This window comes from Lontra canadensis, unplaced genomic scaffold (assembly GCF_010015895.1).
Source record: "Lontra canadensis isolate GAN:19392208 unplaced genomic scaffold, GSC_riverotter_1.0 scaffold48, whole genome shotgun sequence".
NCBI lineage: Eukaryota > Metazoa > Chordata > Mammalia > Carnivora > Mustelidae > Lontra > Lontra canadensis.
The window spans coordinates 4,564,967-4,588,802 of record NW_022631042.1 but is presented as its reverse complement, the minus strand read 5'-3'; the positions used below and the strand labels follow the sequence as shown (position 1 = coordinate 4,588,802).

The 23,836-nt window shown below is 34.8% G+C and overlaps 1 protein-coding gene across 4 annotated transcripts in view; it reads right to left on the bottom strand.

The window, feature by feature from the left end:
• Positions 1-23,836, bottom strand: part of HGF (hepatocyte growth factor) — a 76,957-nt gene that overhangs the window by 26,210 nt on the left and 26,911 nt on the right. For 2 of the 4 annotated variants that reach the window (XM_032873251.1, XM_032873252.1), the window contains 3 exons: positions 9,287-9,461; positions 6,615-6,742; positions 2,091-2,193 (listed from right to left, as the gene is read on the bottom strand). In XM_032873251.1, the coding sequence (XP_032729142.1) occupies positions 2,091-2,193; positions 6,615-6,742; positions 9,287-9,461 (406 nt within the window). Of the gene's footprint in view, positions 1-2,090; positions 2,194-6,614; positions 6,743-9,286; positions 9,462-19,257; positions 19,309-23,503; positions 23,788-23,836 lie in introns of those variants that run through there. The other 2 variants (XM_032873253.1, XM_032873254.1) reach the window with 2 other exon arrangements.

The following is a 23,836-nucleotide window of genomic DNA, read 5'->3' as shown; positions in this document are numbered from 1 at the left end:
TATTTTCTCTTTATCTATAACATACCTGTTTTTATCAACCTTACCAAAATTATTTCTGATTTTCAAATAATTCAATCTTTGGGCTTTGGGGCAAGCTACTCTTTCTGCCTTATGTATGCTCCTTCTACACTTCCTTTGACAAACTTCTACTTAACACATATGTTCTAATTAATTTCTCTTTCTCTAGGAAGCCTTCCTGACCATCTAAGTCGAGACACTTCTTTGCACTCTCATAGCATAAAATATGCTATTTTTCATGATTTTTATAATATGGTATGGATATTTGTTGTTGGCTGGCATTCTGGAGTGTGAGATCCATGAGGTTAGAATTCTCCATATCTTTGAACTCCTAGAGCTGCAGTGTCCAAAACAGTAGCTACTAGCCACATGTGGCTACTGAAACATTGGTATGTGGCTAGCCCAAACAGAGAGGCACTCTAATTTGGTTATTTTGTTTTAGACTTATTTTGGTGGTGTTATTGCAGTTTGGAAGCATATTCTCTATTCAGGATTATGAAATAGAGCTACAAAATTACCATAGATAAAATGATGAAAAGTTTCGTGATTTTTATTTCTATTTAATAATTAAAATGGAATTATAGTAGAATTACATTCTAATGAACAGTTACAGTACTATTTATAATTATGCATACTAGATCTTGAAGACTTAATATGAAAACATGTAAAAAACTCATTAACAATTTTCATATTGAATAATATTGAAATGAAAATGCTTTTAGAGACTTTTAATTAATAAGAAATATTATCTAAAATAGTCTTGCCTATTCATTTGTACTCCTTTAAATGTAGCTATTAGAAAACAAAAGTGCACATGCAACTTACATATGTGAAATCTGTATTTATGTTGGAGAGCACTGCTTTAGAACTATCACTGTTTATAAAGTAAATTAATTGAAACCGTATCATCCACTAGTAAGTACATTTTGGAAGAGAATAAAGTTAAAATTAAAGTAGGACTAGAGGCAAAATAACTCAACCTCTCAGAGCACTTAAATTCTTTTTCACACATACAGAAATATCTTCTATGTAGGATTGTGATGGCCAAATAAGATAATAACTCACATATAGCAACATGGCATAAGTGCTTGATCATATGATACTAACCTTTTTCATTCTATTCTACTGCATAATCTATTCTGGGATTTTGGAAAAATTCAGTTTTTTGTCACGAGTATGTCTCAGACTTTTTTAGTAATTTCAAACACGCTAGCACTATTGCTAGGATGGAATGGCAGACATATTTTTCTCTGAATATGTCCAATGTCAAAATCTCTAATTCTCTGAAATATATAATTGTTTTCAATTACATATAATACCTTTCTTTAGTTGTAGAAAAATTTAATATGTCAAAATAAAGCTATGCCAGGAAACCTGTTTCTATAAGTTTTTAATAGTTAAGTGGATATTTAAGGTATATATGTCCATGAAGATGGTCACTTACTAATTTTTCATGAACTGATGTTAATAATTATGAGAACACAATCATATAATGTACTATTTGAAATACTAGACTTGTCACTTAATTATGCACTGTCTTATCAAGTTATACAGTTGTTTTTTCAACATGACCATATCATCCTTGAAGGTGAAGCCAAAATGTATGCCCATTTTTTATTAATGTCTCCCATGGGCACCTACCACAGAACACATCGTAAACATTCAATAAAAATGTTCTAGATTGAATTGCTTATTTAAAAGTTTGGGGGCACCTGGATGGCTCAGTCAGTTAAGTGGCTGACTCTTGATGTCAACTCAGGTCATGATCTCCAGGTCAGACTCCCAGTGGGGAGTTTACTTTAGGATTCTCTCTCTCCATCTGCCCCTCTCGCCTCCCTGCTTTCTCTCTCACACTCTCTCTTTCCCATAAATAAATAAATCTTTATAAAGAAAAAAGGTTGTTACTTGAAGGGAATACACTAAGTTGAGTTGCACAGAAAAACAAATCTAATGTTTTTATTAGCTTACTATAATGTATAAGAGAAATGAAAGAAATGGCAACATGCATATCTGAATATACTATCTGCTATTATCACTACATATTATGTATTGAAAGAAAGATATTTACACACCTGTGTAAGTCTTCCATGTTCTTCTCCCACATCGAACATGTTAGTCCAGATCGGGTTTTGGATAAATTGCCCATGTAATTTTTGCCATTCCCACGATAACAATCTAAACATAAAATATATGAAAAGGACTAGTGAATACAAGGAAGTATAGAACAAAAACATTTATTATAAGCATGCAAATTCATGAAAGTCAACATAAAAGTTGACAACACACTCTGTACAAATCAAAGATACTCAAATATTTCAGATTAAAGTGTCTTTATTTTCAGCCAAATTTCTTCTTCCTTTAATAAGGGTTTATGGATTTCATTACAGATTTTTAAAATAATCAAAGAAAAAATTAATGAGTGGCCCTTAGGGATAGCAAAGAAATGGGAATTTTTAGAATGACATATATATTTCCCAATATTTTCTTTGGAAAAATTTTCTCCACAGAAAAGTCACAAGAATGATACAATGAACACTCATATACTCGTCACATTTATTGTGTTTGGGTTTTTTTCTTTCACGAGATTAACATTCTGAGTCACCCAAGCCAGCTGTTTTACAAGTGCCCTTTAATTCCATTTTGTCTGATTATTCTCTCATGATCAAAATCAAGTTAAGGACAGGATTGGGGCATAGAAGATAGATTGTCCTTTTCAGAGCATTTTATCTCTTGACATCTGATATTAGTTTGTTCCATTGTTGGTGGTGAGTTTGATAACTTGGTTAAAGGATGTAAAGGAAAATTGTTGGGACCTCTGAGACAGAGTAAGTACCTTCGTTCCAAAGAAATTTTCATAAAATGGCTTAAGCATATTGTGATTACTTTTGCATGAATCAGTCATTACTAGGCTGGTTTTAAAATAGTTGATTTTTGGGCATCTGGGTGGCTCAGTGGGTTAAGCCTCCGTCTCTGGCTCAGGTCATGATTTCAGGGTCCTGGGAAAGAGCAGTGAATTGGGCTCTCTGCTCAGCGGGGAGCCTGCTTCCCCCTCTCTCTCTCTGCCTGCCTCTCTGCCTACTTGTGATCTCTGTCTGTCAAATAAATAAATAAAATCTTAAAAAAAAAGTTGTTTTCCAACTTCCTACATTTCTTTATTGATTATCATTTTTCTGCAAATAAGAGTGTTTCCTTCTCTTCTACTCCTTCCATGTAAGTATTCTATTACTACCACTGGTGCTGCTGGAGCCACTGCTGCTACTACTACTAATAGTAGTGCCTGCAGTAGAAGTAGGACTATGCACAGAGACTCTTATGGCCTCTTTGTACTTGGCATGAGAAATAATCTATTCCTGTTGCTCATTCTGTTGCTCAAAGTTATTCCAAAGTTAGCTGATGGAAGCCACTTTAAACTGACTTCTGTGCCTTTTACTGCGTCCCACGTGGTTTTTTCACTTTTTTTTTAATGAGTAATTTATGTTTTATTAAACATTGATAGAAGTGTCCATATTCCTAATTTTAAAATAACATGAAAAAGAAGTCAAGTTCTTCCAAACATATTGAGTTGCAGTTCTATATTTAAAAAGAAACACTGTTCCAAATTTTAAATTAATAACACATATTTAAAAAGTGACTACCTATTAAACATTCCTGATTTTTATATGACTGAGGACTGTAGATTTGGCCATAAAATGTTATCTACAAATATACATCAAGAGTATTTCTGTTTTAAACTTGGTAAACCGGACTCCTGGGTGGCTCTCTTGGTTACACATCTGCCTTTGGCTCAGGCCATGATCCTGGGGTCCTAGGACTGAGCCCCATGTCAGGCTCCCCTCTAAAACCCTCAGTTTGTTTTTCAAAGTCCACAGTCTTTCACGGTTCGTCTTGCCCTCCAATTTCCCCCAATTCACTTTTCCTTTCCTTCTCCATGCCCTGATGTCCTCTATGCCCTTTTATTTGAATAAAGGCTATGATATATATTTTTTTTTTCCTTCTTAGTAAAGTTTTTATTTTAGACTAGATTTAATTTATAGGAAAGTTGTAAGTTGGTACAGAGAGTTCTCATATACCACACAGTTTTCCCTACTTTTAATATTTAATGATATTAAAATGATAGATTTTTTCTAACTATTGAGCCATACTGATGCATTATTAACCGAAGACAATAGTTTGGCCTTCATGGTCTCAGAAATATCTTTAGTTGTTAACCTAATATCCTTTTTTGTATTCTAGGATTCTACATTTTACATTATAATTAGTTGTCATGTTTGCTAAGGCACTTCTAAATGTTGCAGTTTATAGACTTGCTTATTTGATGACCTTGTCAGTTTTGAGGAAAATTGGTCAAGTATATTTTTTTGAACATTTTTAAAAAGATTTATTTATTTAAGGAGGCAGGGGCAGAGGGAGAAAAAGAATCTCAAGCAGACTCCCCCAAAGGGCACAAAGCCTGACATGGAGCTTGATCCCACTATCTCATGACCTTGAGATCATGACCTGAGCCAAAATCAAGAGAGGGATGTTTAACCAACTGAGCCCCCCAGGCACCCCAGGCAAGTTTGTTTTTTGGGGTTTTTGTTTTGTTTTGTTTAATGTCCATTGGTTGGGTTTGTCTGATGTTTATCTCATGATTAGATATGGGCTATAGGTTTTTAAGAGGAAGACATGAGGTTTCTTTTAGCACTTCTTTACTCTCTAGTTAAAGATATTCCAGCCTCATCTTGTTCTTTTCTTGTCCCAGGCCTCCTGGAATCATCAGTGTCTCCAAGAGACCTTTATTTGTTTTACAGTTGAAAAGTAAGCAGAAGATAAGAAATAGATGCCAAGGGTGCTTTTGTTATATGTGAATTTAAACATAATTTCCACGTGTTTGAAGGGAATTTATATATACTTTTTTTTTTTTTTTTTTAGAAATCTTAACGTATTTTATTCATTACTTAAGTTTTTTGGTCCTTAACTTTTTAGTTTCCAGAATTTTTATATATTAAAAATATTTTCTTGGGGTGCCTGGGTGGCTTAGTGGGTTAAAGCCTCTGCCTTCGGCTCAGGTCATGATCTCAGGTCCTGGGATCGAGCCTCGCATCGGGCTCTCTGCTCAGTAGGGAGCCTGCTTCCCTTCCTCTCTCTCTCTGCCTGCCTCTCTGCCTACTTGTGATCTCTGTCAAATAAATAAATAAAATCTTAAAAAATAAAAAAAATAAACATTGGTTTCAACTTTATTTCCAACCAACCTTTAAAATCTGCCAAAGAACAGTGAAATTAACTGAAAAGGGACTCAACCTCTCTTCCCTCTACAACTTTTAACATTTGCTCATGAAAAATGGCACTGAAGAAAAAGTTAAAGGATGGAAGAAGTATGTATAGAATAATAAATCTATGAAATGGAGCTTTAAATTTGGCTTGGACTTTTTAGGATGATTTATGACTACCTATGACCATCATAATTAAATTTATGGCCAAGAATATGATTATTTAAAAATCATAACCCTCAATTCATTATATACTAATAAATGCCCAGATTCCAACATCATCATTAACCTTTGACAAATGATTTCTTTTTTAAACCTATCTCAATCTATTTTTCTCTACTGCTGCTCCCTGAAACAATGATCTTCAATGGCATCTATGTTTCCCAGTACAATGGTTATTTATCCCAAACCCCACTGCTATACATTATCTCCACTGCTGACCCCCAGGTCCACATCACTCTCCTCTCTTTCCTGAATTACTGAAACAGCCACACAATGAATTCTCCTGTTTGGGAGAAGTTGTCAAAAGTTCAAAAATTATGGCTGTTTTTCATAATGCACCCAGAGTCATCCTGTTAAAACTTAAACCAAACAGATCATCTAATTTATCTTTTCGGAACCATACAATAGAGTCCCTTCTCTTTGAGAATAAAAATGTAAATCCTTCCAATTCCTCTAAGGCGTATGCGATTTTAGTCCAACTCTTCCCTAACCACATCCCCTGTGACTCTACCCCTTGCTCTGTACTGGCCACAGTCATGTGACTCTATCCCTTGCTCTGTACCGGCCACAGCAATATGCTTGCTATCTCTTTACCTTTCAAGCACTGTCCCATCTCATGCCATTTGCATTTGCAAGTTTCCTCTACCTCAAATGCTGTTTACAAGTTATATGCACATGGCACATGCTGCTTCTTCCAGATCCTCCTTAAGTATTCCCTTGGTATGTCAGATCTTCCCATACCATTAAAATATGAAATAACACCCTGTCCTCTAACCCTGGGACATTTTTCTCTCTGGCACTTACCACAAACTAACTCATTCCCACTTCTATTTTGCTTGTTTTGTTCCTGTTTTCTGTTTGCTGGAGTTTCTGGAGTTCCACGGGAGTCAGAGAATTTTGTTGTGTTTACTAGTATAACCCCAGTGTCTAAAACAGAGTCTGACACTATTATAAGCTCAAATAAATAAGTGAGTGTTGAGCAAAAGAATGTATAAAAGAAATGCAACTTCAGATTTGGTGATTTTGTTTGAGAACTAGCAAAACTAGTGCAACAAGAAGTAGGTCTCTCTTGAGGCATTTCCCCTGAATTTAATCATGCCCACCCTGCAAAATGTCAGCTATTACCTTGTCCACTTGACACATCACATTTTGGAATTTGGGAGCAGTAGCCAACTCGGATGTTTGGATCAGTGGTAAAACACCAGGGTGACTCAGCCCCATCTGGATTTCGGCAATAATTTTCTCTTAGGTCCCTATTGAGAATAAGCATGTTAATGTAAATTGCCAGACTTCTTACAAATAGTAAGTTAGCACTATTAAATTTCTAGAATCCCAGAATGCATGCATGTTTATAAATAGAGTTCTAAGTTTTAGATTTAGGATAGTTACAACAATTTAGAATTCAGCATATACAACTGACATTGCCCACATTACTGAAATAAAGGCTGTCAGATGTCAGTATTCTCTTCATTGCACAGACCTGGAGTTCCACACAAACACTATTGCTTCATGAAAGGGAAAAAATAGTACCACTTCATTTTTCTCACTCATTCTCAACACTCAGACTCTCAACTATTACAATTTTTAAAAACTGGCCTATTATTTATTATGTTTTCACGGCCCATATATAATGTAGAAACAACATCTATCTCTCTTTGCTGAAGAAAGGCTATTATGAATAACTGTTAACTATTCTCATTTAAAAATGGGAGTTCTACTTATCCAACATTTGATACAAAAAACCACAATAGCTATTTCTTTCTTGAATTCTGTACTTTTTTTTTTTACTTAATTTGCTGCATAGATTTCTTTGCCTTACAAAGTACTTCTTTATTGATTCACAAAAGTTATTTGAAATCTTTATAAATATTTCTATAAAATGAAGGCCTTTATAATACAGAAAACTTAACTGTAGAATAAATTGTCAATGTAGTAAATGTATTTAGCAGTGATTTAATTAACACTGAAACTTTTCAACAAGGAAAGAATTATACTAATATTCTCTATATGTAAAAGAATTTTACCTTAACATAGGGTTCACATTAAATAAAATGTGAACTTCATTATTTACTCTTCTGAACAATGTTCTTTAATTTGAAACAAGCGTGGGTTTTCTCCTCATAGACCCCTGGCTAGTAATTTAACAAAATCAATATTCAATATATTAGAAACTGCCTTATATATATCACTTAGGTCCAATAAGAAGTACTACAATTTTATTAATACCCAAGTTCACCATTAGAAATGGAGAAATTTTTTAAGGAAAAAACTTGGGTTTTGCTGTAAAATCAACAAGTTAAGAGGTTATCTAGTCAAAATAGGTGCTGACACAAACTGTGTTATTTAAGATTATGAGAACAGTAATTGCCAATAGTTACAGCCACTGGACAGCAAGTGTTCATAGTTACAACTCATATTAAAGTCATTAGTTTTCTTATAAAATTATTAAATTATTACGATAAAGATAATCTTTTATTTCTCTTAACTAATTTGCACTTACATTTTAAAAATTTATGATGGTATAAAATATGTGCATTGAGTTTTACATCAAGTTTATATAAGTTTGCTATTTTAGATGAATAATTGCTTAAATTCTCTTGAAAATTTGTACATAGACAATTTCTTACTTGAGTATTATTACCAGTCATTAGAAATTAACAAAACATGTGAATGGCACTGACACTGTCTTCTCTGTTTGTCTTAACTAATTTTTTGTCATTTTCTTTGCTTTCTCTACTTTGGTATTTATTTCTGAGGTGTGAAACACATGGGTCAGGAACAGAACTGCTATGAAGAATATGAGGGAAGCAAACTTACAATGACAAATAAATAGTTGTTATTATAAAATAATGAAAATATAATAACGTGAATATTTACTATCTGAGCAAATACATTGAACTGGCTAAAACAAACAAACAAAAAACACTTATAAAATATCCTCTCTCCAGTGGATAGGCCAACTAGTGCTCATACTTCCCCATCTTGAAATGTTAAGCTCTCTTATTAAAAGCCAATTATATAAAGCCAATATATGTTATTTATAGGTGCTATTTCAGCAAAGCCACTATGAATGGCACGTGTGTTATAAGTTTCAAAAGCAATCATTTTATGTTCCTCATAACAAGGCGGACAATTTAAAAACACATGGCATCGTGGCTGTTCTGTGTAGCAAAAGTCAAGTGGTGAAAAAAAACAGCCACGGAGAAGGTACATAACAGCAATATAATTGATATTCAAGGGCAGTTTCTTTGGCTTGATTCATCTAAACAATTGGTTTACTTTCCCACTCTTTAAAGGAAATCTGAAACAGCAGAAAACATATTTAAAATTTTAAAAAATAATATTACTTCAAGGTCAAAAATGTATCAGTTTACATTGTTGAGTGAAATCAAGGCATGCCTCTTCTTGTGAAAGAAAAAAATATGTAATTTCCCTTAAAATTAATGTGAAATATTAAGAAGGCACTAATTTGAAACTTGCCTGGTTATCATTACCCTTAATGATTTATTAAAGGCACCTGCAAAATCAAAGCTGTGATCAGAAAACTGGGGATGTGTTTCCCAAAATACAGTACATCAACCATCTGATTCAAAATTACCTAGAGTGTTCATTAAAATGGATATTTGGCCTCAGACCGAAGGAATCAAAATATCTGAGTGGATGAATCTGCCTTTTAACTCAATTGTCCCTAGACACACTACAGTTTAAGAATTACCAGCACCAAAATTCATTGAGTAATCATTCCACCTCATTTGCTGCAGAGTCTACTGAAATTTCTATGTGTCTAATATACTCACTTGCACTTGAAATTTTCAGGAGTTATGTCATGCTGGTGAGGATACTGGGAATCCCAACGCTGACATGGAATTCCATTCCAAATAGTACTGATGGTGCCCCGGTAGCCTTCTCCTTGACCTTGAATGCATTCAGTTGTTTCCATAGGGACATCTGTGTCATTCATAGTACCATGAGCTATTGGTAAGAAGAAATATTAAACTTGAGTAAAATATTTTAATCTGTCATTTACCTCTTAGTTTTAATTTGCATATGTATTACTAGAGTTTTCTGTCACACAGGTTTTTATAAAAATTGAGTAAAATTAAAATTCAAGTTATCATTATTGCTATCTCACTCAACCTAAAGGAATGAGTTACTATGGTGGACTCAACTACAGGATTTCTCTGCTCATGAAATAGAATGCTCTAGCTTGGCTTGACATAGATTAGTTTGAAAGAACATCCTATGATAGCACTTAAATTTCCTAGATCTAGCCACTCATTGATTAATATTAGATGTAAAATCTTTCTATTTATTAATGTTTTTCAAATGTGTTTTTTAATCACTTTTCTTACTTTAGAAATTGAAAAACATCTATTAGTAATATAGTGACCACATAGGGAGATTAAAAGGTGCTATGTTGGGGCATCTGGGTGGCTCAGTCACTTAAACATCTTCCTTTTGGCTCAGATCACAATTCCAGGGCCCTGGGATGGAGCCCCATGTCAGGTTCCCTGGTCAGCGAGAAGTCTCCTTCTCCCTCTGCTCCTTCCCCTGCTCATGTTCTCTCTCTCTTTCTCTCTCAAATAAATAGATAAAATCTTTTAAGAAATTTAAAAAAATAAATAAAAAGCACTATGCTATATGTTTGGCCATAAAAAAGTGAGAAAGGGAAAATTTGACTAGAGAACAGTTATTTTTTTAATCAATTTATCATTATTACCATCCCCATTCCAATTTTCTTTTCATTCAAACACTAAAATAATATATTTTTTGGAAAAATTCTTTAAAGGCATTTTACTTCCGTGTGGCACTATAACTAATATATGCTAAATAGACAGTATTTCTTTTTGCATTTTAAAGTTATTTATTTATTTATTTATGAGAGAGAGAGAGAGAGAGAGAGAGAGAGTGTGCTGGGGGGGGCGTGGGGGAGAAGGGACAGAGTGGGAAACAGGCTCCCTGCTGAGCAAGGAGTCTGATGTGGGACTTGATTCCAGGACCCTGGGTTCATGGCCTGAGCTGAAGGCAGACACTCAACTGACTGAGCCACCCAGGTGTCCCTAGACAGTATTTCTGAAATGACTCTACAGTTAATCCTAATGAGTTTGTGTAAATGCATATAAAAGTTGGTAATGGTATTATCCATGATTTTCCTCCAGTATGATAAATATATTCTAAGCTGGTGTCTTAATTTTTTAATCAATTTTTTAGTATTAAAAGAAATCAGCTGTTCCTAGGCAGAATTATCTCCTGTTTTTTTTTTTTTCTGGTCCAAATACAATTCTTACCACATTTCATGCAGATCAAAAAATCTCCATAACAAAGTAAGAAAAAGTACAAACTTAAAATTTTACTACAACTTGAACTTTCTCTTTAGTCTTTAATGCTTATCCAAACGAAATGTAACTGAAAACTTTCTAGAGCAACTAAAATTCATACACTTTCTCAAAACATACATAAAAATATTAATGATTCAATAAAGTCAATGTAAACTCCCCAGTTACCTTTACAATCTAAATGGTCATTAAAGATGTCCCTGGATAAAACTCAAACTGACATACTCTAATACAATTTAGGATTTGAATAAATGCCTTTGATTCATCCATTCTGGAATTATATGTATCATTTCCCAAAAGAAGTCAGAATTAGACATGCCTTCAGAGGCTAGGGATGTCTATAAAAGTGTTCCATATTTAATAGTGTAAGTTCTTTTTAAATGGATCCTCAATTTCATTTAAATGTATTTCTTTCTGGAGTGCATGGCTGGCTCAGTTGGTTAAGTATCGAACTTTGATTTTCATTCAGGTCATGATCTTATGGTCACGGAATTGAACCCCACGTGGGACTCCATGTACAGTCGGGAGTCTTCTTGAGATTTTCTCTCCCTCTCCCTTTGCCCTTCCCTCTGCTCACACATGCTCTCTTTCTAAAATAGATAGATAAATCTTTAAAATTAATGAATGAATAATAAATTAATACATACATACATAAATTTCTTACAAATAACTACTCTTTATGGGGCTTGATGTTTTATTTCATTCAACTCCATGCAAACTAAGTGGAGCCTAAGTTTGAGTTATTCTATGAAACTTAGTGAAAAAGAAGGAAGATTAATTAATGACCATGTCAACCACTGGAATATGTTGTATAAACGGATTTCCATATGTTGCCCTTAAAATAACTTTTCTTCAGTTCCATTTAAAATATATTTTTATCTTATATATCTACTGCAGGCAATGAAAATTTGGCCCAGAAATACCCTAAATTAAAAGGAACTTCAAAAAAAAAAAAAAAAAGGAACTTCAAATGGAGATAAGCAAAATGTCCAGAGAGTGATCCACAAGATGGTCATTGACAGTTGATTTCTGAGAGTTAATATATACTGATATTGGTAACATATCAATTCAGGAAGAACAAAATTTATCGGCCTGAAGAAACAACTTGTATAGAAAAACTTAGCGCTAGTTAATCAAGTCCTTTATTATTTTAATATTTAAGTTCTTAGATTAGGGGCTTCTGAGTGGCCCAATTTCTTAAACATCTGCCTTCGGCTTAGGTCATGATCCCAGAGTACTGGGATCAAGTCCCACAGCCTCTCCCTCTCCCTTTGCCCTTCCCCCTGCTCATGCTCTCTCTCTCTCTCTCTCTCTCAAATAAATACATAAAATCTGTAGAAAAATAAAATAAAGTTCTTAAATGAAATAGAAAGTAAGATAGATTATACAGGTCCTCAGGAACTATATTTTATCAAAACAAATGCCACCAAGCTACTATATTTCCTGATTTAAGTTAACTGTTAAATGATTTGAAGATACTGGGTGTATGTGGAGGGGAGCATCTTTAAAGGGTGATAACTTTAAAACAGTTAAGAGATCAAACTTGTACTGACCTATTTCATATCTAGTTACAAAACTATGATGTAAAAAAGACAAAAACAAATGTCTTCAGCAACATATCAATTCATTACCTTAACATTTTAAGAAGTAAAGTTTATTCCCCCACTTCTGGGGCATAAGTTCCTGGGAAGCAAACTGAGTTAGAATTTAGAACCCAGACAAAGGGAAGAAGGTCAGAGTTATGGCAGCCAGAACAAAAGTACTTTAGTTAATCTTCTTAGGGACAACTTTTCTGTCTTGGGTACTACTACTGTCTCGCTTTCCTGTGTATTTGTGTGCATTTGGTTTTATATGTTTATTACTGACATATTTTTCTCAACTATTACTGTGACATTGTGAACATATAATCTAAAAACCCAGTCTTGGTGAGTTTCAGGGTCAATCAGGGCAGCCTTTGGCTAGATGTGGGTCCATCACATCTCACTGAGAACATAGCTAGAGACTGAGCCCATGAAAGATTAACATGTTCTGCTCTTTGGACACTACAATGTCAATTTAAGATTAAAAATCAGATATTATTTCTAGAATTGTTTTTATACAAGAGTAATTGGATTTACAAAGTATTTTTTCATAAATATCTTTATTAGGCAATATTTTATAGAAATAACCCATGATAATTAAAATTTGAAATACAGAGCCTTAAACTCAAAACAATTTAATTGCATTTTTTAAAATAAAAGGATAGATAATAAATATTATCATAATTCATGAAGAAATCAATACCTAGGAAATTCGGTGAGTAATCACATGTTCATCAGAAAATTTGAAGAGGAATCATAAAATTTTAAGGCTAGTAGAAAGTGAACATTTTCCTAATTTGAGGTAGAAGTTTTCAAATTTTAGGAATATCTATGAAAAGTAATATCTATATTACAAAGTAATATCTATATTATAAAACCCCATGTAAAAAAAAACTTGAATAAAAATATTGAGGAAAATATTTCACTATTGATTTATCCACTAAAATTCCAGTGTCAAGTTCAGAGACCTACCTGTTGATACTAACTTTGCACCTCAACTACAGAGGTCCCCAACAAGTTTTAATTAAAGGTTTTTTAACTGCAATCATAAAATCATCATTTGGACAATTTTGTTGAACAGTTTTTTTCTTGAATTTCATTAGTATAATTTAAAATCTTTGATATAAATTTAAGGAATCACTAAATACTCACTTAAAGACAGTGTAAGTTAAAATGAGTAAATAAAAACACAAGCTTGGATTTGTTTTAAATAATTGGATTATTTAACAGATTCTAATCTTTTGGTGGAAACTTGAACCTTTTGAAATTATAGAAATTACACAGTACAAAGAATTACTGCACATTAATAAAAATAGAGCATAGTACAGAATAAATAGAACTTTTTATTAGACCTTGCTATAGGCTGAATGCTTGTGTCTCCCCCAAATTCATACCTTGAAATCCTGTTACTGGACAAGAGTAATTGAATTAATGTGATGGTATTAGGATGTAGGGCTTTTGGTGGGTGATTAGATTATGAAGGCAGATTGTTAATGAATGGGATCAGTGCATGTATAAAAAAGATACCACAGAACTCCCTCACCCTTCCACAATATGAGGAATCTCCTGACACCTTGATCTTTGATTTCTCAGCCCTCAGAACTCTCAGAAATAAATATCTGTGGTTTAGAAGCCTCCTGGCCCTTGGTGTTCTGTTACGCAGCCCAAAACAGGCCTCAACAAAATATTTTAAAAATCTAATTAGTAATATTCTTTTTTAACTTTTATTTTAATAAGCATCCATAACTTTGAAATATATAACCTCAAAGAACTTGATGTTTTAATTCATTGGAAATATTCCTTATGATTTTAACTATGAACTAGCAGTACTGAGATAATATTTTTCATTAACTAAAAAGTGCCCTCTGAAGTTAGCATGTCTGTATTTATCCCATTTGACACTCAGCTCCTAGAAGTGACCTCATAAACAAAAACTACATGATTTCTGGTGGCAATTATAGAATAAAATGAAAAACTTCATTATATTATTTGAATATATTATCTGATGAGGACCATGTGAATGATTTTTCATAGACCATTTACCTGTGATGCAAATGTTTCAACTCTGTTCCCTACATAGATAGTTCATACTCAAACAAGATGAATTATACTTGAATTGCCATAAAATAGACTCCTTTATCTGTCCTACTGTATAAATAACAAAACTTGGTGAAAAAACAAAACAAATGTTTCATACCAATCAATTTGGGAAAAACTATTAAATCTGGGGGAAAGCTATCCCTTTGGACGTAAAACTTTAACATGGGACCTAAATAAGAGAAGATTTTCAAGTGTCTAGTGCCAAGCAAAGTGTAAAAGAAGCACAAGAACATCCCTAAATATCAGCGGACATCGATCAAGTTTAGCCAAAGCAACATGTGTGTATCTTCATATACACAAACATTTTTGCAAGTATGTCTACCAGGCACACCGAAAATACTAGAAACACAAATAAGAGAGTTCCTCACAAATAAAACATTTGTTCAAGGCTGTCAGTAGTGACTACCCTTTAGAGCAAGTGCAAAAATAGTTATATGATCCTTAGTGGCCTATGAATGAAGAAATGTTTTTCTTTGATGATTGACACAAAATGTTCTATTTGAAACTGCTTTACAAAGAACATGTGCTACTGACAGTTTTCACTGTCCTTTCACAACATAATCAAATACCATGGGTGCCTCTTGGAACATTCATTTCACTTCATTGGTATGGATGTGTAATGATGATTGCTATAATATCTGGTCAGGAATTTCAAAGTTTGAATAGATTTTTTGAAAGAATAAACATGAACTGTTATGTAATCCTTTAGATGAACATCTTGCGAGTCAACAAAAAAACCACTAGAACAAGATGACTAAAAAGAAATATGATCCATTTTCTCGGTGGAAGTCTAGCCAAATTTTTGCTGAGATACCACACAGCTCTGATGGAGGTCTGAGAAAGGCAACTGGAGAATATGAGTGCATGTGTATGTTACAGAGAGCCATGCCCAGAGCTCATAACCTCTACATAACAATTAGTAAATCCTTGCAGTTACAGTCCCCTTCTCCCCACAAATTCTAGATTTCCCCATGGCAGTAAACTATTGCTGTTCTTTTGCCCATAGCTAAAAGCAAGTAGTTCCATAGATCATTGGACAAATACCTGATTATTCCTTGGAACACTTCAGCCCAACCTAATCTATTCCCACTTCAGCTACTGAAGAGCAACTGAAACATAGGGTTTGCTTTAGGATGATCCCTGGAGACTGAGAACAGTGTGTAAAGCTATTCTCCCGTCAATGGACTTGTGCTTTTTGGTCCACAAATGGCAAGATCAGGCTCAATGAAAATTTAAAGAGCTTCTTGTTTTAAAATTGACATGGGAAAGTAGTATAAAGACCTCCAAAGTACAAACCTCAAATTGGTTGTACATTTGCTTTCCATGTGAACCTAGAATTCCTATCTGAAACTTTTCCTTGGACTTTATCCAAGCCTTTTCTGGTAGAAAATGCTCAAGAGACAGGACTTTCATGAAAGGTCTTCAATTCTATACTCCTATTCCTTAGAAGATGACTTGAAAAAGACCTCTAAGTATAAGATCTGTCCCTTGAGAAAGGGTGTTGATGTTATTGTTTTTTCCTGACTCAGAATCAATGAGATTTTATGTCTATGAATCTCTTCTAGCCTTGGATGAAATAATAAAATACAGAGAAATATAGGCTTTCTTTAAGAAAGAAAATAATTAGCTAAAATTATTTTCCCAACATGTAAACACACAAGGGTACATATTCTCTTAAAATGACACCAATGTACATTGGTTACTGGAAGGAAGGATTCTTTTTTTTATTACCAGTGGCAACATGCCTGTATTAGTCTGCTTGGACTACCATAACAAAATACTATAGATAAGGTGACTTAAACAATAGAAATGTACTTCTCACAATTCTGGAGGCTGGGAAGAACAAAATCAAAGTGCCAGCCAGTTTGGTTTCTAGTGAGAGCTGTCGTCCTGGCTAGCAGATGGTCACCTTCTTGCCATGTCCTCATATGGAGAAAAGAGAGAGATCTCTCTCTTACTCTAAGGCTACTCATCCCAGCAAATTAGCATCCCACATTTATGACCTCATTTAATCTTAATTACCTCCTAAAAACCCTATCTCCAAATATAGTCACATTGGGGATTTAAGGCTTAAATTATGAATTTGTGGTGGAGGGGTGTTGCATGGTTCAGTCTATAACAATAGGTTGAATAGAAAGATATCGAAAATCTGCCTTGGTCACATTTCTGAAATGAAGAATTGTCTTATGGGTATAAAGTTTCAGTTGTTCAAGATGAATAAATTCTAGAGAACTAGACATTTCTACAACATAGTACCTATAGTTAACAATACTATATCATATACTAAAAAGATATCAAGAGTAGATCTCAGGTTAAGTGTTCTTACACATACTTAAAAAAGTGGGGGCCAGGCAGGAGGAAACTTTTGGAAGTGATTATTATGTTTATTACCTTGATTTTGGAGATGGTTTCATGGATATACAGCCATGTTCAAACCCATCAAATTGAATATATTAAATATGTTGAGATTATATCAACTACACCACAGTAAGTTGTTTAAAAAAATTAACGAAATGGTTCTGGGCACTTATGTATCTAGAACTTAAAAGGAAAAAAGAAAAAAGAGGAAGAGGAAAATAAGGTAAAACATGATGAAACTTGTCTATTTTTTGGTAAAGAAAATGCCATTGAGACAACCAGCAACAAATGAACAAAAGTAGCTCAGGGAACCTTAGGATGAGTTGAGGATATAGGAAGAAACCTTCCTGGGTAGTAATGTCTAAGAAAAGCTAAGTTGTCATATGAAAGAAAATCTAGAACCATAGAAAAAATTCCAGGAGATGAGCTCGTGCACACATGCATACACGCACGTGCGTGCACACAAACACACACACACACACACACACACACGAAAAGCTACTATTGTGTAGAAATAACATTCATTCATTCAACAAATCCCTGTCATGTCCAAGGCAATGTGCTAACACAAAAAAGAGACATGATCTTTGCTCCGTTGGAACTTAGAAATTTTGATAGACTTATTAATCAAATAATTTCTAAATCAAAGGTAAGGACCAGACTCTGAAAAGTACTTAGAAGGAGAGGTTTATGGTGGTATAAACATATAATAAGGAATTTGACAAGTCAGAGAAGTCAAATGAAGAAATGATAACTGAAGAGATCATAACTGAGTTAAAATTTGAACAATAAGTCACTGTCAACTGGGCGGGGAAGGACGAAAAAAACTTTCAAGGCAGAGGAGATGGCAGGGGTAAAGGAACTGCAAATGAGAATGTGGAAAAAATGAAGTACAGGAAGTAAGCTATTCTGGCTGGAATAGACAGGAATACTATACAGTGATAGTATAGAAGGTAGGAGATATGGGTAGGGAACTAAAAAAATGGCTTTGTCTTTGTTCAAAAGGTTTTTTGTCTTTGTAAGGTCGAAGTAAATCATTGAAGCATTTTTACTTGGGGGGGGTGTGTGGTGGGGTGTATTAAGGATACGAAATGATATACTCAGATTTTTATATCATTCTGTTTGTAGTGTGAAGAAGGGAGTAAAGGGAAAAAAACAAGTAAATATGGATCCAGCTCCTTTCAGAAGGCCATTTAAATATTCAAGACAAAAATAACACTCTCTTAGATAAAGGAGACAACATGGGAGTGATGGCCAGATTTGAGAGGTACATACAAGAGAAACTGACAAGTCTTAGTGATGGACCCAATGTGAAGAGTAAAGGAAAGAGCATGTCTAGGATTATTCTAGGTTTTTGGATTTTAAATGTAATGGTGGTACCAGTCGTACAAATGAGGGTTGAAAAGCAGATTAGACCATCCTACAAGATAAAGGAAGAATATTAAGAACAGTGATAGATGATGGAAATCTCCAACTGGGTGAGTCACTGGTGGTAAGAAGTAGAAAACAATTGGAGCAGCCAACAGGTATATGAGAGTTAACGTATATTCTTTTTTTTTTTTTTTGAGTTAATGTATATTCTAATGGAACCACAGCCTATTTTTCTGAAAAACATAGTTATTTTTAATTTTAAATATGTTGTATTTATTAGCATCCAATTAGATTACTATTTTAATGAATTAATATTTTAATTAATATTTTAATTTCCAATTTTATAAATATTGATTCATATAGTTCAATACATGATTTGGGGTTCTCAATAATGGTAGAGTGTAAAAATATCTTCAGTCCAAGAAGTTTGTGAACAACTAATTTATATAATCAATTAGATTTTCTATGACATATCAAACAAAAGACAGATTTTCAATTTCCAGAGAACTATTTTCACTTCAGAAAAATATAGTTACTCCCAACAAATATTATACCTCTTTGAAAAGTAGTGAACTAATCTATGGAACAAACTATTATTCAGAATACAAAGTGATTATAGAGGAAAATCATAAGAAAACCAGTACTTCATTCAGGGGCTATACAGGACTCCCAATCTTGTTATATATTTGTAATGTCTTAAAATTCCAAATACCTGGAAATCTGTTAAAAATTATATAGCTAGGTAGACCCACATATGGATGGTGCAGAGCAAAGGTCACTCTGTGCAGCACATGTGAAACATGGTCGTGGAATTTTTAAGGGAGAAGATCCATAAAGACACCCGTGCCCATTAGCCCCTTCAGGCCAACGTCTCAGAGTTCCATTCCATCCAGTTCTGCTCACTCAACCCAGATGTTGTCAGGATAACTTGGTGAAATGACTCCCTCTGTGAGACTCAGTGAGCCTACCTCAACGTGGAGATGAGAGACTTGACCCAAAATTCTGAATCAGGTGACTCTGACCCCTGAAACGATCAATTGCCTTCTACATGCTCCTGTTGCCTGAGAAAGAAGCCTGGTAGAGGAGGAAAAAGACAGAACAGGAGCCAGAAATAGGATGACATTCAGGGGTGGGGCACAGAATTCTCTCAGGAGCGATGGGAATGCCTGGACCCTGCTCAGAGGGCCTTGTACAGCGACGTGATGTTGCAGAACAAACAGTAGGAACCTGGTCTCTCTGGGTGAGGATAACGAGCTTACAGATGACAGGATCTACCCTTGGGTACCTACATTCTCCCTCTGTGCCTCTAGGGAGCCCCTGCACTGATTGACTGAGATAGAAACCCTATTGACTCAGAAATAGAAAGCTTGCATAATGCAGCAGCTGGACTTGAAACTTGCCCCTTCTTCAGATGACCAGCCAACTTCATTCCACATCAGGGGTGGCTCCAGAGCTGAAGCATGCTGAAACCTTATGGCAACTATAACGTATCCAATTCCCTCTTTTCTACCCCTGTGCTTTTGATTGAGTAATTCTTAGAAGAGAACTGGATATATGCATATTATACTATTCCGGATGCATCCAGAAAGAGGCAATCTGTTCATAAAATTTTGAAACCGCTTCTCAGCTTTCTTGAGTATAACTGTCAAATAAAATTGTAATATGTTTTTAAAAAGGTACACAGCCAGAACATTTGTGAGCGGTTGCCATTTGGGTAGAAATCGCCTACCATGTGGGGGTTAACCGAGAAGGCCAGTCCCAGAACACTGAGGCCCACATTCACTTTCAGGGATGTACTCACTGATTATAGGATTAAAAGATTGGAAACAAAATGACAGGAACAAATTTGTGGTTCATTCAGCTATTTAACAAATAAAAGGAACAGAACAAAGTATTCAAAACCTCTACTCTGAAAGGGCTCTGAATATGCCCATGTCAAGGCAATATCAGCTTTTACTTTACTAGTTAGAACCACTCCTCTGAAATTCAAATTTTATATAAAACTTGGAGTGTTTTGTTCACTTCTATATCCCCAGAATCTAGACAAGGGTTTCAGGTATAGGAGCTAGACAGTAAATATGTATTGAATAAACCCTATGGAAAAGGGGCCACCGATCTTTCTTGTGTTTTCTGTGTGCTCCCTGGAATTGCTGCTCTGCAAAGGTTTTGGCTGCCATTATGTACTTGGGATTTTGCATGAGCTTCAGAAGAGACTCAACTTAGATGTGGTCTGAGCACAGACATCAAGCACATACACTTCGACATAAGAAGGACTAAACTTTACCTTTCTCCTCAAAGTTACGTGTCTCTTAAATATGCATCATCTATCTAATAACTTAAAAAAACATTTGACTTTCCTCTTTCCCTACCTTCACATCCAACTTGTCATCATATATTGGACACCCAAGCTCTTCAATATTGTTCACATCCTTCCTCACCTTGTTATTCTCACTGCTTGTTGCACTAATTCACATGACTGAATTAATGCAGCCTGTTCAAATCAGCTCTTCTCAGACCCACCTGCCTCCTTTCTCAGCCCTCTCCACACCAGTTACTGGGAATATATAGTAATTCTTCTGGTTCAGTGGTCTTTAGCTGGTGTTGGTATTTTTGGTTTTGCTTTTGTTTTTTGTTCCTGTTACTAAAAGAATTTTTTTTAAGTATTTAAGTTCCCTCACATGTTTTTAAGTTGACATCTACATTTTTATGGCTGCGAAAGATGTGATTTCTAGCATATGTTAACTACTGACATGTTGAAACCAAAAATTTTATACCACACTTTTATATGTGTGAAAGGACTCTAAATACTGGAGTGATTTGAGACCTACCTGTTCCTGGATAAGTGTACATTATCAAGCTCTTTTTCTCCTTGAATCATTTTTTATTCCATTCTACTTTACTCATGGAATGTTATTTGAATTTAATGTATTTTATGCTGGAGAGACCTATTCTTCACCGTATCATACTTTTCTGAAAGACTTTTATATTTCAAAATTATTTATTTACATTTCTTGTGACCACAGAATTCCAAGAGATAAATATGAATATACACCACACACGCATATACACACACAAACATGTATATTCTGGATAGAGTTATGTAACACTACTGCATAAATGATAAGCAGCATGAATATATAGTATTTTCAAAGGTCTCTTGGTCGAGTGTCACCAAGGTTTTTAGGACAGTGCCCCACAATAAAATTCAGGAAGGATGGGCAGTTTGCCTTTGTTCTGTAGGTAAGAAAGGGAAATTATGAATGGGAAGGAAGGATTTTGAACTTGACTAACTCCTTAGTAACGCATGCACTTCAAGTAGAAGATTTGCGGCGAGAATTCATGCGGAATTAAGAGCTAGAATTTGAACCTCTAAGTTGTTCATGCCCACAGACCCTGAGGAGAGACTTTGTGTTCCCCTGACTACCTGGATACCAATTTGGAGACTTCTGTAATTAGCTTATGCCATACATCGAAAGTGAAGAGATTTTGCAGGTGTAAGTAAAGTCCCTAATAAGCTGACTTTAACTTAATTAAAGGGAGTTTGCCATGGATGGTCCTGACCTAATCAGGCGAGCTCTTTAAAAAAGGGTGTAGAAGTCAGAGGCTCAAACTAACAGAAATCTATGCTGTTGGCCTTGAAGAAGTAAACCTCCCTATTGTGGAGAGAGTCATGTAGTAGGAAGTATTAGACAGTCTTTAGGAGCTGAGGACCTCAGCACTGCAACCCAAGAAACTGAATTCTGCCAACAACCAGTGAACTTGGAATGGGATGCTGAGTCTTAAATGATACAGTGTGGCAGGCACCTGGGTCATGGCCCTGTAAAGTCCTATGCAGAGAACCCACCTGAGTCATGCCTGGACTTTTGACCCCCAGAAATTATGACATAATAAATATGCATTGTTTTAAGCCACTACGTTTTTGGTAATTTGTTATACAGTGATAAAAAACTTACACAGTTAAAACCATCACCAAATGTCTTGGTGTTGCATCATAGGCTGTACTGTAAATGTAGACCAAAATATTTGGAAGCATATTCATAAAACATTATATCATAGGCTTTCCAGAATTACAGAATGTCAACTTTAATTCATTTGAATAAAAATGTAGTCTCCATATATGATTTTGCAAACTAAAAGCCTTGTCATAATGAAATATTTCTAAAATATTCCCAATGTTTAAAACATTATTTTGTTCTTAACTCTATAGGTTTGGCTTACAAATTCTACCATCCTTTCCTTAGAATTAACATCCTATAAACATCATCCTCTGTTTAGCAAAGTCATCTGAATCACTGCATGTTAGTTGCATAATTAGCCAACTCTTCTTTGGACAGAAAAGAGAAAGAAATCTATCTAGTAGTGAGGAAGTGTCGTACTTATTTCATTTCTTTTCTCTCACAACATCCTTTAAAATAACCAAACACTGATTTGTAAATGAATAGAAGGACAACAGTGAATGTGTAGGTGAGTACGCATGTGAACGTGTGTGTATCTGTGTGTGTACTTATACAGATCTTATTCCAGAGACAATTTATAAAAGTATAAGAGTACCTAAAACACACACACATACACACACCCAGAATGGAAGGGAAACATGGTTTGTAGTACCTAAGTAGTCTATAACAATGGAAAGCTTAACAAGATTTTAAAAGTCAGTGAGTGGAACTAACCCGATCTATACAGAGAAACACTGTCACAGGAGTCATCTTTTTATTTTAAGGGACCAAACAGATGATTCAGTTTCCTTGGATCATTGTGTTCACGTCGAGAGCCTACCAGATTCTGCAGTTACTTCACATATGCTAGACACATCCTCTTTTTATGGGCTTTATTTGAGTTGTCCAAAACATTTCCTTTTATTAGCAGGTCTAAGTGGGGAGAGATTTACTTTGGCACTATCTCAGTGTGGATAATACTGAATTAAGTTTGTTCAAAGGAATATCTCCATCAGGCTGTACGAGGAAACTATGCAAATGCCTATCCCTATCCTCAGAACTGTCCACTTATCATTTAGGCTGCTGGCACCTGATCCTATGTAGGTTATTTGTCTTTATATATCCATATATATGCATATCCTTATATTATCAAGCCAATTGATAATGTAATTATACCTTACTAAACTCATGTGATTCTACTGGTCTTAAAGCATTTTAGGATCCAGCTGAAAAAATAAGACTTGTACTCATAGAAATAAAAGCATGGCCAAATCTAATTATCCAGAATTATTTCAAAGAGTAAAAATGTGTAAGTTAACCATGGAGGAGAGGATCAAGTATACAGATTTAAAAAGCTACCACAAAGCAAGTGAGGACAGAAGGTTTTATCAGAAATTCAGGAGTGTTGAGTAAAGGCCAGTACATAGAAAACAACCATAGCACAGATAGAAGACAGGTTGGAATAACACAGGCTGTGGACAAGGCAGACAGAGAGGTGGGGTCAGCAACTAGAGATTAAGGATGTCTGTGAGAATCTTCCAGTAGATTTCTTAGTCTTCCTTGCAACTCTGCCATTCACCAAAAGAGGTTCACCGTCACTTGACAGCTCATGTTATGTCTGGGGAGGAACGGTATGGAAAGGATACCAGGTTGGAAAGTAAAAATCT